Raw genomic sequence first — 13,048 nt, 5'->3', positions numbered from 1 at the left:
CTATTCTATTTAGTTTGTTAATGATGTGCATATAGCTTTAATTGGATTTGTTCTGAGGATTTTGACACCTGTCTACATGTTTTGTTTTCTGCCTCCCCCTTCTAGACTGTGAGCTCGTTGTTGGATAGGGACCGTCTTTATATGTTGCCAACTTGTACTTCCCAAGCGCTTAGTACGGTGCTCTGCACACAGTACGCGCTCAATAAATACGATTGAATGAATGAATGTGAAAAAGTAGCATTTTTGAACAGCTCTACCACAGCACTCATCTGCATTCATTCGTATTTGAGTGCTTACTGTGTGCAGAGCACTATACTAAGCGCCTGGGAATTATTACAAGTCGGCAACATATAGAGACGGTCCCTACCCAACAACGGGCTCAGGATGTATGGTACACAATAGATGCACCTTGTGTTAACAGAATGGTTTCCTGACCTTGCTGGATTAGCAGTGTCCTGCATTTCAAAGACAGCATACCTTTTTTATGATAATTGCTAATTAAAGGACCAGATGGCTTGGGTAGTCTGTTACCGACTATGAGACATCTGTTACAGAGGAGACGTCGATAAATACTTCCCGTTGAAACATGTAATGAGAACACTTCATGAATAATACTTCTGGACCACAGCAGGCGGCTCGTGTTCAAGGTAAACAGCCTCTTCTACTCCTCGATTTTCACAAAGTAAGATGGCTACAAAGTCAAACACGCTCTAAGTCCAAATAGCTTAAAGCCCCAAAGGATGTCCCAAGCATAGCTGGGTTTTTTGAACAACGGTTTCACTTGATAATAGAAACTGGCACTCCTTTTCCGACCGAGGATGCTTAAAAACAGATCCAGGTGGTCGGACTGGTATCGGATGCGTCAGTCGGGTCAGGGTGGCTAGCTCTGACCTCAAGAAGAGAATCTGTAGCCAGATCTGCAGATCGGCAGCCCGGGAAGCAGATAAACCGGCCCCCAAGTCCCTCGGCTGAAATCTCTGTCAGGTCCATGGTGGCCCAGAACCAGAGGTCAGCCTAACTGCCCTCCTGCTCCAGACTCGGTGGGACCAAGCTGAGCTACTGCCAGACCCCGGCATGGGCAGGCTGATTCTCCCCTCACACCATCCACCCTGCCAAAAGTAAGGCTACGGGGTCTTCTGTCAACGGCAAGCGCTGTTTTCCTATTTATGGAAGCACAAAAAACGAGAGGTTTTGGCAGACACAAAAAACTGGAGGGAGGAAGGGGATGTTTTCAATAACATGACATGGCTTAAATGCCCAACACCTACCTGAGGGCTAAGTTAGAAGGGCACAGTTTAAAGCTCTAAAGGCACTTTCTGAAACACACTAATTGGATCGACGGCGAGGATACCGATTCAACTATAAATCCTTGGCTTTGAGGCCTGATCTAATTTTTCCCCCAGCACCTAGATAACTAGCCTCACACTAAATGAGCCTGTCGTGGTCCCTAATGTTTAGCAACGATAAAGACAGAAAATTTCATGCGATGTCTGGGAAAGATGGAGTCTTTACGCTACACTTTAAAGAAATAACTTACCTTCTCTCAAGGACTCTCCAGAGCTGGCGCCAGAAGTCCAAATTTCGTTCAAATGGAGTTAAAATCAGCTTTTGTTCCTCTTCCAGCCTAGCTTTAGAATGAGATGGTTATACAACCGTCCAGTTGGACTACTGGCAGGTGACAGTTTTCAGACTTGTCCCTTAACCTAACCTTTATGGACTTAAATTGAATGCAATGAAAGTGAAGTCAAGTTCTTTTTAGCCCATCCTGCTGAATTTCCACAGATCTTAGCTCCTGCACAGAATTCCTAAGGAATTATTTAAGCCAGGTATAAAAAAAGATTCCTGTGGTAACAACAACAATACTAGTATTTGTTAACTGTTTACAATGTGTCAAGCACTGTTCTAAGCGCTGGGGTAGATAACAGTTAATCAGGTCGGGACACGGTCCCTGTCGCACAAAGGGCTCACAGTCTAAGGAGGAGGACGAATCCCCGTTTTAAAGTTGAGGAAACTGAGGCACAGAGTAGTTAAGTGACTGGTCCAAGGTCACACAACAGCCAAGTGGCAGAGCTGGGATCAGAACTCAGGTCTTTTGACTCCTAGGCTCATGCTCTTGCCACGAGGCAAAAGACTGGCAGAGGGAGAAAACCTAACTCTCCTAAACCTCTCTGAAAAATTACTGGACTATATAATAATAATGGTATTTGTTAAGCGCTTACTATGTGCCGAGCATTGTTCTAAGCACCGACTATATGAAAATTACCTCGAGACTGACTACCTCAATTCCTTAGGAACTCTGTCCTGAGGTCTCTGGAAGACAAAAGTTCTCGGCTCCAGAAAACGAAATACACTCAAGTCTCCGCCTCAACTAAAGTCATGGAGCTATGTTCATCTTTCTTAGTTGGCAGAGTGGAGAAGGTAATCAATCGCTCTTTTATAGTCTCTAAATTCCTTGTGGGCAGGGATCATCTCTATGTACTCCATTCATTCACTCATTCAATCGTATTTATTGAGCGCTTACTGTGTGCAGAGCACTGTACTAAGCACTTGGGAAGTACAAGGTGGCAACATATAGAGACGGTCCCTACCCAACAGTGGGCTCACAGTCTAGAAGAGGGGAGACAGAGAACAAAACATATTAACAAAATAAAATAAATAGAATAAATATGTACAAGCAAAATAGAGTAATAAATACGTACAAACATATATACATGTGCTGTGGGGCTCTCCCAGGTGCTTAATGTATTCTGCCCACAGTTAAGCACTCAGTAAATACCGCTGATGGACTGACTTAACCCAAAGGATAATAGGATACTATTTATGCTGGCCAGAGGTGTACAAGAACTCAGAAAAGTCAAAGAGCAGACTTCAAGTATTTGGGGTAGAGAAATGGGAAGAAAAGCAAGGAAGGAACTGAGAAAAATAGCAATACCTTCTTAGCAAATATACCGTAACTAAATATACAAGGAAACCAAGAATTTCTAACCACAGTATAGATGAAAATGCACCCTTAAGACTTCAAGAAACAAATACCCCTGGCGTAACAAAGAAACAGGCAGCGTAGCGTAGAGGAAAGAGCACTGAGGAAAGAGTGAGGAGACCTAAGATCTGACCCTTGGTTCGGAGTTACCCAGCAAGTCACTCAACTTCTCGGCATCGCCATTTCCTCACCGGAAAAATGGAGATGACATTCTCCCTCCCTCTTTTGACTGTGAACCCTGTGTGGGACAGGAACTGCGTCGAATATGATTATCTTGCATCTGCTCCGGCATTGAGCAGTTACCGCTTAATAAATCCCATGATTAACACATTATTATTGCGAATGAACTGAATAAACACTTTGAATCTGGTGACGATTTAATGTTAGTGACAGAACGTTAAAGGAGAGTCTCTAGCGCTTAACAAATACCACTAAACCTCATCAACAACGAAAAACCCTATTGCACTTAACTCTCCCAAGTACACGGCACGGTATTCTGCACACAGTAAGTGCTCAGAAAATACAGTAAATCGATCGACTGAAGAGACTCCCCCACCATGAAGCAGCGTGGCTTAGTGGAAAGAGCAGTGACATCTGCCTGCTGTGTGTGCTCTGTGCCTCAGTTTCCTCACCTTTAAAATGAGGGTTCAATGCCTGTTCTCCCTCCTTCTTAGACGGCGATTCCCACTTGGGGCAGGGACTGTCCTGACCTGACGAACTTGCATCTATCCCAGCACTTAGAACAGTGTTTGATACACAGTAAGCACTTAACAAAATGCCATAATATTAACAGGGTAACAAAGTCGTCCCCTACCCATCCTCTCAGCCACACACACGTGAACTTACCGAACAAGCTGACGTCTCCATGCTAGGAAGTTCTCTCTTTCTGCTTGCTGGAGTTTTTCGGCACTAGTTCTTTTGTCCCAGTAAGGCCTGGAGCAAATCAAAGACGGGGGATACGAAACACATGCAGTTTAGAGAAAGAGATTCAGGAAGGGCTTTCCAATCTTTTTACTATTAAATCAGGCAAATGAAATGGAGTATTTTTTATTGTTAAAAAAGCAACACATAGCAAGGGTCAACTGATAGCTTGGGAAAATTAACTAGGAAAATTAAAAAATCAAACAGTGGAGACTTTATAATACCCTAATCTTGCAACTCACCTTCTTGGAATACACAAGAACTGTTTATTTTCTTCATGCAGTTTCTTGATTTTGAGGCTCTCCTCAGAGGACAAAAGTCCAGTCCTAGCCTCAGCGGGAACGAATTTTATGTTGAGTTTCTCTGTTTATAGAAAAAAATAATATTTAGTGAAAGCAAGTATTAATAATAACTGTGTTTTTTGCTAAGGGCTTACTATATGCCACACACTACTAAATACTGTGGTATAAACACAGGTCAGACACAGTCCCTGTCCCACATGGGGCTCACAGTCAAGGGGAGAGAACAGGTACTGATTGAGTGACTTGTCCGAGATTTCATTCATTCGATCATATTTATTGAGTGCTTCCTGTGTGCAGAGCACTGTGCTGCACTTGGAAAACACAATTCAGCAATGAAGGGAGACAATCCCTGCCCACACCAGATTTACAGTCTGGGGGGGGCAGGGGATGATAAGTAAACAGGATCAACATAAAGAGAATTATAGATTTATACATATATACATAAGTGCTGTGGGACGTGGAGGGGGGAAAAGAGCAAAGGGAGAGAGTCGAAGTGACACAGTAGGGAGGGGAAGCTGAGGAAAAGGGGAGCTTAGTCTGGGAAGACCTCTTGGAAGAGGTGCGCCTTCAGTAGGGCTTTGAAGGCGGGGGGGAGAGTGTTTCTTTGGCATATTTGAGGAGGGTGTTCCAGGCCAGAGGTAGGACGTGGGCCAGGGATCAACGGCAGGACAGGCAAGATTGAGGCACACTGAGAAGGTTAACACCAGAGGAGTGGAGTGTTCAGGCTGGGATGGAGAAGGAGAAAAGGGAAGTGAGGTGATGGAGAGCTTTGAAGCCAATAGCGAGGACTTTTTGTTTCATACGGAGGTTGATAGGCAACCACTGAAGAAGGGAGTGGGGTGACAGATTTATTGAATCAGGTTTTGAAATCAGTCTGGTGAAAGGCAAAAAGAAGAGTTTAAATGCACTTATTTCAACACAAGGATGGAACAAATTTGATCAGTTTCCTACTGACTCAGTTTAATTGGCCGAAAGCTACTCAAGGGAAGGGATGGAGTGGAAGCGTGGCTTCGTGGGAAGAGCACGGGCCTGAGAGTCGGAGGACCTGGGTTCTAATCCTTGCTCTTCCCCTTGTCTGCTGCGTGACCTTGGGCTAGTCACTTCACTTTTCTGTGCCTCATCTGTGCCTAAACAGACTGTGGGACCTGATTATCTTGTACCTACCTTGGCACTTAGTACACTGCCTGACACATTGTATGCACTTAACGAATACAATTGTTGCAATCAAGTCGTAGGCTCCCAAGCGCTTAGTAGAGTGCTCCGCCCATAGTAAGTGCTCAATAAATACTACTGACTGACTGAGTAGAGAAGTCACTTACCAGCCACAAACTCGGTTCCGGCAAGTTCTGCAGTGGCAAGGAATTCATCGAGCGCAGTCTGTTCAGTCACGGACTGAAGATTCAGGCGACCCCAGTCGTAGCCATCATTTAGTTCGCTTGTATGTAACTGTCAGGTAAGCACACGCACAACGGAGTGACATGCAACATGGGTTTGGTCAACAGACAAAAAAACAACTTCATCTTATAGGTTAACGTAACCAATGCATTCGGGGCCACTGCACTGGCTAACGAAGAGGAACAGATTCAAATGTGAAGGGGCTACAGATTCTTAAGTCAAAAGCAATCTAAGTCTGACAGTTTTGCTACAGAAAAATACACCACAACCTAGTTCAGTGAGCAACTGGCTCTGAAGACAGTATAAAGAAATAGGTTCTGCTCTTCCACCTCAGATTGTGAGCTCTGTGTGGGACAGGAGCAGTGTCTGATCTGTTTTTATAGTATCTAGCGCAGGGCTTAACCCAGTAGTTGGCACATTGGTAGCATTTAACAATAACTACTTACCCCAAGCATCCTTATTAAAAGCACATCTTCTCCAAGAGGCCTTCCCTGACTAAGTTCTCATTTCCTCTTCTACCACTCCCTTCTGCATCCTTTATTCCCCCTTTCCTCAACCCCACAGCCCTCATATGCACATCCGTAATTTACTTATATAAATGTCTGTCTCCCCTTCTAAACTGTAATCTCTTGGTGGGAAGAGAATGTGTCTACCAACTCTGTTATACTGTGCTCTCCCAAGCACCTGGTGCTCAGTAAATTTGACTACTTGATAACACCACCCCAATTCTTATTGTTGTTGTTGAGGCGGTGGTATTCCCTGCCGCGAAGAGACCATAATGGGCCAACTTGCTGGCCTCCGGATCAACTGTGAGGGTTCAGGAACCCTGAGCCTCTAGACTGCAAACTTGATGTGGACAGGGAATGTGTCTATTGTAGTGTTATACTATCCTCTCATTCATTCAATCATATTTATTGAGTGCTTACTGTGTGCAGAGCACTGTACTAAGCGCTTGGGAAGTACAAGTCGGCAACATATAGAGATGGTCCCTACCCAACAATGGCCTCACAGTCTAGAAGGGGGAGACAGACAACAAAACAAAACATGTAGACAGGTGTCAAAACTATCAGAATAAATAGAATTATAGCTGTGACTACTCATTCAATCGTATTTATTGAGCGCTTACTGTGTGCAGAGCACTGTACTAAGCGCTTGGGAAGTACAAGTCGGCAACATATAGAGACAGTCCCTACCCAACAGTGGGCTCACAGTCTAAAAGGGGGAGATAGAGAACAAAACCAAACACACTAACAAAATAAAATAAATAGAATAGATATGTACAAGTAAAACAGAGTAATAAATGTGTACAAACATATATACATATATACAGGTGATGTGGGGAAGGGAAGGAAGTAAGATGGGGGTGATGGAGAGGGGGATGAGGGGGAGAGGAAGGAGGTGGCTCAGTCTGGGAAGGCTTCCTGGAGGAGGTGAGCTTAGATAAAATAAAATAAATAGAATAAATATTCATTCATTCAATCATAATTATTGAGTGCTTACTGTGTGCAGAGCACTGGACTAAGTGCTTGGGAAGTACAAGTCGGCAACATATAGAGTCGGTCCCTCATTCATTCAATCACATTTATTGAGTGCTTACCGTGTGCAGATCACTGTACTAAGCATTTTAGAAGTACAAGTTGGCAACAGATAGACGGTCCCTACCCAACAGCGGGCTCACAGTCTAGAAGGGGGAGATGGATGATAAAACAAAGCATATGAACAAAGTAAAATAAATAGAATAAATATTCATTCAATCGTATTTATTGAGCGCTTACTGTGTGCAGAGCACTGTACTAAGCACTTGGGAAGTACAAGTTGGCACTTCTAGACTGAGCCCACTCTTCTAGACTGTGAGCCCACTACTGGGTAGGGACCGTCTCTCTATGTTGCCAAGTTGTACTTCCCAAGCGCTTAGTACAGTGCTCTGCACACAGTAAGCGCTCAATAAATACGATTGAATGAATGAATGAACGAACATAGACAGACAGTTAAGTAAGCGCTCAATAAATATGATTGAAAGAATGAATGAACATAGTTCAGTAAGCGCTCAATAAATACGACTGAATGAACACAGAGAGTTCAGTAAGCGCTCAATAAATACGACTGAATGAATGAATGAACCGAGACAGTTCAGTAAGCGCTCAATAAATACGATTGAACGAATGAATGAACAGAGACAGTTCAGTAAGCGCTCAATAAATACGATTGAATGAATGAATGAACACAGAGAGACGGTTCAGTAAGCGCTCAATAAATACGACTGAATGAATGAACATAGAGACGGTTCAGTAAGCGCTCAATACGATTGAATGAATAAACATAAAGAGACGGTTCAGTAAGCGCTCAATAAATACGACTGAATGAATGAACATATAGAGACGGTTCAGTAAGCGCTCAATAAATACGATTGAATGAGTGAACATAGAAAGACGGTTCAGTAAGCGCTCAATAAATACGATTGAATGAATGTACATAGACAGTTCAGTAAGCGCTCAATAAATACGACTGAGTGAATGAATGAACATATAGAGACGGTTCAGTAAGCGCTCAATAAATACGATTGAATGAAGGAATGAATGAATGAACAAACATATAGAGACGGTTCAGGAAGCGCTCAACAAATACGACTGAATGAATGAATGAATACAAGGACGGTTCAGTAAGCGCTCAATAAATACGATTGAATGAATGAACATAGAGAGACAGTTCAGTAAGCACTCAACAGATACGATTGAATGAATGAATGAATGAACATATAGAGACGATTAAGGAAGCGCTCAATAAATAGGATTGAATGAGTGAGTGAACATAGAAAGACGGTTCAGTAAATGCTCAATAAAGACGACTGAATGAATGAACATAAAGAGACGGTTCAGTAAGCACTCCATAAATACAACTGAATGAATGAATTAACATATAGAGACATTTCAGGAAGCGCTCAATAAACACGATTGAATGAATGAATGAACATATAGAAACGGTTTGGGAAGCGCTCAATAAATATGATTGAATGAGTGAACACAGAAAGACGGTTCAGTAAGTGCTCAACAAATACGACTGAATGAATGAACATAAAGAGACGGTTCAGTAAGCGCTCAATACGATTGAATGAATGAATGAACATATAGAGACGGTTCAGTAAGCGCTCAATAAATACGATTGAATGAGTGAGTGAACATAGAAAGCCGGTTCAGTAAGCGCTCAATAAATACGATTGAATGAATGTACCCAGACGGTTCAGTAAGCGCTCAATATGACTGTGAATGAATGAACATATAGAGACGGTTCAGTAAGCGCTCAATAAATACGACTGAATGAAGGAATGAATGAATGAACAAACATATAGAGACAGTTCAGGAAGCGCTCAACAAATACGATTGAATGAATGAATGAATACAAGTACAGTTCAGTAAGCGCTCAATAAATACGATTGAATGAATGAACATAGAGAGACGGTTCAGTAAGCGCTCAATAGATACGACTGAATGAATGAATGAACATATAGAGACGATTAAGGAAGCGCTCAATAAATACGATTGAATGAGTGAGTGAACATAGAAAGCCGGTTCAGTAAGCGCTCAATAAATACGATTGAATGAATGAACATAGAGACGGTTCAGTAAGCGCTCAATAAATACGATTGAATGAATGAATGAACATAGAGAGACGGTTCAGGAAGCGCTCAATAAATACGATTGAATGAATGAATGAACATATAGAGATGGTTCAGTAAGCGCTCAATAAATACGATTGAATGAGTGAGTGAACATAGAAAGACGGTTCAGTAAGCACTCAATAAATACGACTGAATGAATGTACACAGACGGTTCAGTAAGCGCTCAATAAATACGACTGAGTGAATGAATGAACATATAGAGACGGTTCAGTAAGCGCTCAATAAACACGACTGAATGAATGAATGAACATATAGAAACAGTTCAGGAAGCGCTCAATAAATACGACTGACTGAGTGAACACAGAAAGACGGTTCAGTAAGCGCTCCATAAGTATGATTGAATGAATGAACATATAGAGGCGGTTCAGGAAGCGCTCAACAAATACGACTGAATGAATATTGAGACGGTTCAGTAAGCGCTCAATAAATACGACTGAATGAATGAACATAGAGAGATGGTTCAGTAAGCGCTCAATAAATACGACTGAGTGAATGAATGAACACAGAGCGACAGTTCAGAAAGCGCTCAATAAATACGACTGAATGAGTGAGTGAACATAGAAAGACGGTTCAGTAAGCGCTCAATAAATACGACTGAATGAATGAATAGCGACGGTTCAGTAAGCGCTCAATAAATACGACTGAATGAATGAACATAGAGACGGCTCAGTAAGCGCTCAATAAATAAGATTGAATGAAGGAATGAATGAATGAACAAACATATAGAGACGGTTCAGGAAGCGCTCAACAAATACGACTGACTGAATGAACGAATACAAGGACGGTTCAGTAAGCGCTCAATAAATACGATTGAATGAATGAACATATAGAGACGATTAAGGAAGCGCTCAATAAATACGATTGAATGAGTAAGTGAACAAAGAAAGCCGGTTCAGTAAGCGCTCAATAAATACGATTGAATGAATGAACATAGAGAGACGGTTCAGTAAGCGCTCAATAAATACGATTGAATGAATGAATTAACATAGAGAGACGGTTCAGGAAGCGCTCAATAAACACGACTGAATGAATGAATGAACATATAGAAACGGTTCAGGAAGCGCTCAATAAATACGATTGAATGACTGAGTGAACACAGAAAGACGGTTCAGTAAGCGCTCAATAAGTACGGTAGGGACTGTCTCTATGTGTTGCCAACTTGTACTTCCCAAACGCTTAGTACAGTGCTCTGCACATAGTAAGCGCTCAATAAATACGATTGATGATGATGATGAATGAATGAACATACAGAGACGGTTCAGGAAGCGCTCAACAAATACGACTGAATAAATACTGAGACGGTTCAGTAAGCGCTCAATAAATACGGCTGAATGAATGAACATAAAGAGACGGTTCAGTAAGCGCTCAATAAATACGACTGAATGAATGAATGAACACAGAGAGACGGTTCAGTAAGCGCTCAATAAATACGACTGAGTGAATGAACACAGAGAGACGGTCCCTACCCAACAGCGGGCTCACAGTAAAATAAACAAATAAATGTAGTAATAAATCTGTGCCAAGATATATACTATCATATATTATGTATATATTCTATATATTATTGTTATATGTTATATAAAGAGGCTCAGAGGAAGGTCAGCGAGGGTCGTCATCATCAACCGTACTTATTGAGCACTTACTGTGTGCAGAGCACTGTACTAAGCGCTTGGGAAGTACAAGTTGGCAACATCTAGAGACGGTGTCTACCCAACAGTGGGCTCACAGTCTACAAGGGGGAGACAAAACCAAACGTACTAACAAAATAAAATAAATAGAATAGATAGGGACAAGTAAAATTACCACTGTACAAAGCGCTTGGGAAGTCCAAATTGGCAACAAATAGAGACAGTCCCTACCCAACAGTGGGCTCACAGTCTACAAGGGGGAGACAAAACCAAACATACTAACAAAATAAAATAAATAGAATAGATATGGACAAGTAAAATTACCACTGTACTAAGCGCTTGGGAAGTACAAATTGGCAACATATAGAGACAGTCCCTACCCAACAGTGGGCTCACAGTCTACAAGGGGGAGACAAAACCAAACATACTAACAAAATAAAATAAATAGAATAGATATGGACAAGTAAAATTACCACTGTACTAAGCGCTTGGGAAGTCCAAATTGGCAACAAATAGAGACAGTCCCTACCCAACAGTGGGCTCACAGTCTACAAGGGGGAGACAAAACCAAACATACTAACAAAATAAATAGAATAGATATGGACAAGTAAAATTACCATTGTACTAAGCGCTTGGGAATTACAAATTGGCAACATATAGAGACAGTCCCTACCCAACAGTGGGCTCACAGTCTACAAGGGGGAGACAAAACCAAACACACTAACAAAATAAAATAAATAGAATAGATATGGACAAGTAAAATTACCACTGTACTAAGCGCTTGGGAATTACAAATTGGCAACATATAGAGACAGTCCCTACCCAACAGTGGGCTCACAGTCTACAAGGGGGAGACAAAACCAAACGTACTAACAAAATAAAATAAATAGAATAGATATGGACAAGTAAAATTACCACTGTACTAAGCGCTTGGGAATTACAAATTGGCAACATATAGAGACAGTCCCTACCCAACAGTGGGCTCACAGTCTACAAGGGGGAGACAAAACCAAACACACTAACAAAATAAAATAAATAGAATAGATATGGACAAGTAAAATTACCACTGTACTAAGCGCTTGGGAATTACAAATTGGCAACATATAGAGACAGTCCCTACCCAACAGTGGGCTCACAGTCTACAAGGGGGAGACAAAACCAAACATACTAACAAAATAAAATAAATAGAATAGATATGGACAAGTAAAATTACCACTGTACTAAGCGCTTGGGAAGTCCAAATTGGCAACAAATAGAGACAGTCCCTACCCAACAGTGGGCTCACAGTCTAAAAGGGGGAGACAGAGAACAAAACCAAACATATTAACAAAATAAAATAAATAGAATAGATCTGGACAAGTAAAATTACCCAGGAGTGAGCGTGCCTGTGATGGCGGTTGCGCAGGCCTTGCTCCTTTATGAGGGAGCGGCCCAGGCCCTGCTTCTTGCCCATGGCCGCCCCACGGAGCGCCGGAAGTGCCGCTTTAACCTTTAACCCGGAAGTGCAAGCGCCGGGCGGCGCTGGGCCGTACCAAGGGAGGCCCCCGGGGGGGGGGGAGAGCAGGCCGAGGGGCGGCCGTTCCCCGCCCCCCGACGTTTGCCCCCGAAAGGCCAAGTTGCTTTCGACGGTAACGTTGGGATCCGGCGGCCTTCGGCTCTGCGGCCGGCCGTCGGCCCGCCGCGGCGGAGGAGGGGGGAGGTGGTCGGGATGGTACGGTCCGGCCTGGGCGCGCCCGCCCGTCCGACCGCCGTCCGGCCGGAAACACCACGCCCCAAACAACGGGGCCGGGGGAACTCCGGACGACACGCTCACTCCCTCTTATTCAGCCATCCATCCATCCATCCATCCATCCATCCATCCATCCATCCAACCAGCCAACCATCCATCCATCAGTCCAGCCAGCTAGCCAGCCAGCCAACCATCCATCAGTCCATCAGTCCATCCAGCCATCCATCCAGTTATCCAGCCAGCCAACCATCCACCCAGCCAGCCAGTCAGCCAGCCATCCAACCATCCATCCAGCCAGCCAGCCAGCCAGCCAGTCAAACATCCATCCATCCATCCAGCCAGCCAGCCAGCCAGCCAGCCAGCCAGCAAAACATCCATCCATCCATCCAGCCAGCCAGCCAGCCAGCCATCCAAACG

At 43.2% G+C, this 13,048-nt stretch overlaps 1 protein-coding gene across 1 annotated transcript in view; it reads right to left on the bottom strand.

Annotated features, from left to right (window-relative positions):
- The window catches only part of LSG1 (large 60S subunit nuclear export GTPase 1), a 34,386-nt gene extending 22,031 nt beyond the window's left edge, over window positions 1–12,355 (bottom strand). The window contains exons 1-5 of the mRNA XM_038749541.1: window positions 12,272–12,355; window positions 5,523–5,649; window positions 4,144–4,264; window positions 3,827–3,913; window positions 1,538–1,624 (exon numbers count right to left, since the gene is read on the bottom strand). Of these exons, the coding sequence (XP_038605469.1) occupies window positions 1,538–1,624; window positions 3,827–3,913; window positions 4,144–4,264; window positions 5,523–5,649; window positions 12,272–12,355 (506 nt within the window). The remainder of the gene's footprint in view (window positions 1–1,537; window positions 1,625–3,826; window positions 3,914–4,143; window positions 4,265–5,522; window positions 5,650–12,271) is intronic.
- Window positions 12,356–13,048: the final 693 nt, after the last annotated feature.

Source organism: Tachyglossus aculeatus, chromosome 7 (genome assembly GCF_015852505.1).
Source record: "Tachyglossus aculeatus isolate mTacAcu1 chromosome 7, mTacAcu1.pri, whole genome shotgun sequence".
Classification (NCBI taxonomy): Eukaryota; Metazoa; Chordata; class Mammalia; order Monotremata; family Tachyglossidae; genus Tachyglossus; species Tachyglossus aculeatus.
Note: the sequence above shows the minus strand (reverse complement) of the source record. Positions and strands in the feature narration are given on the sequence as shown.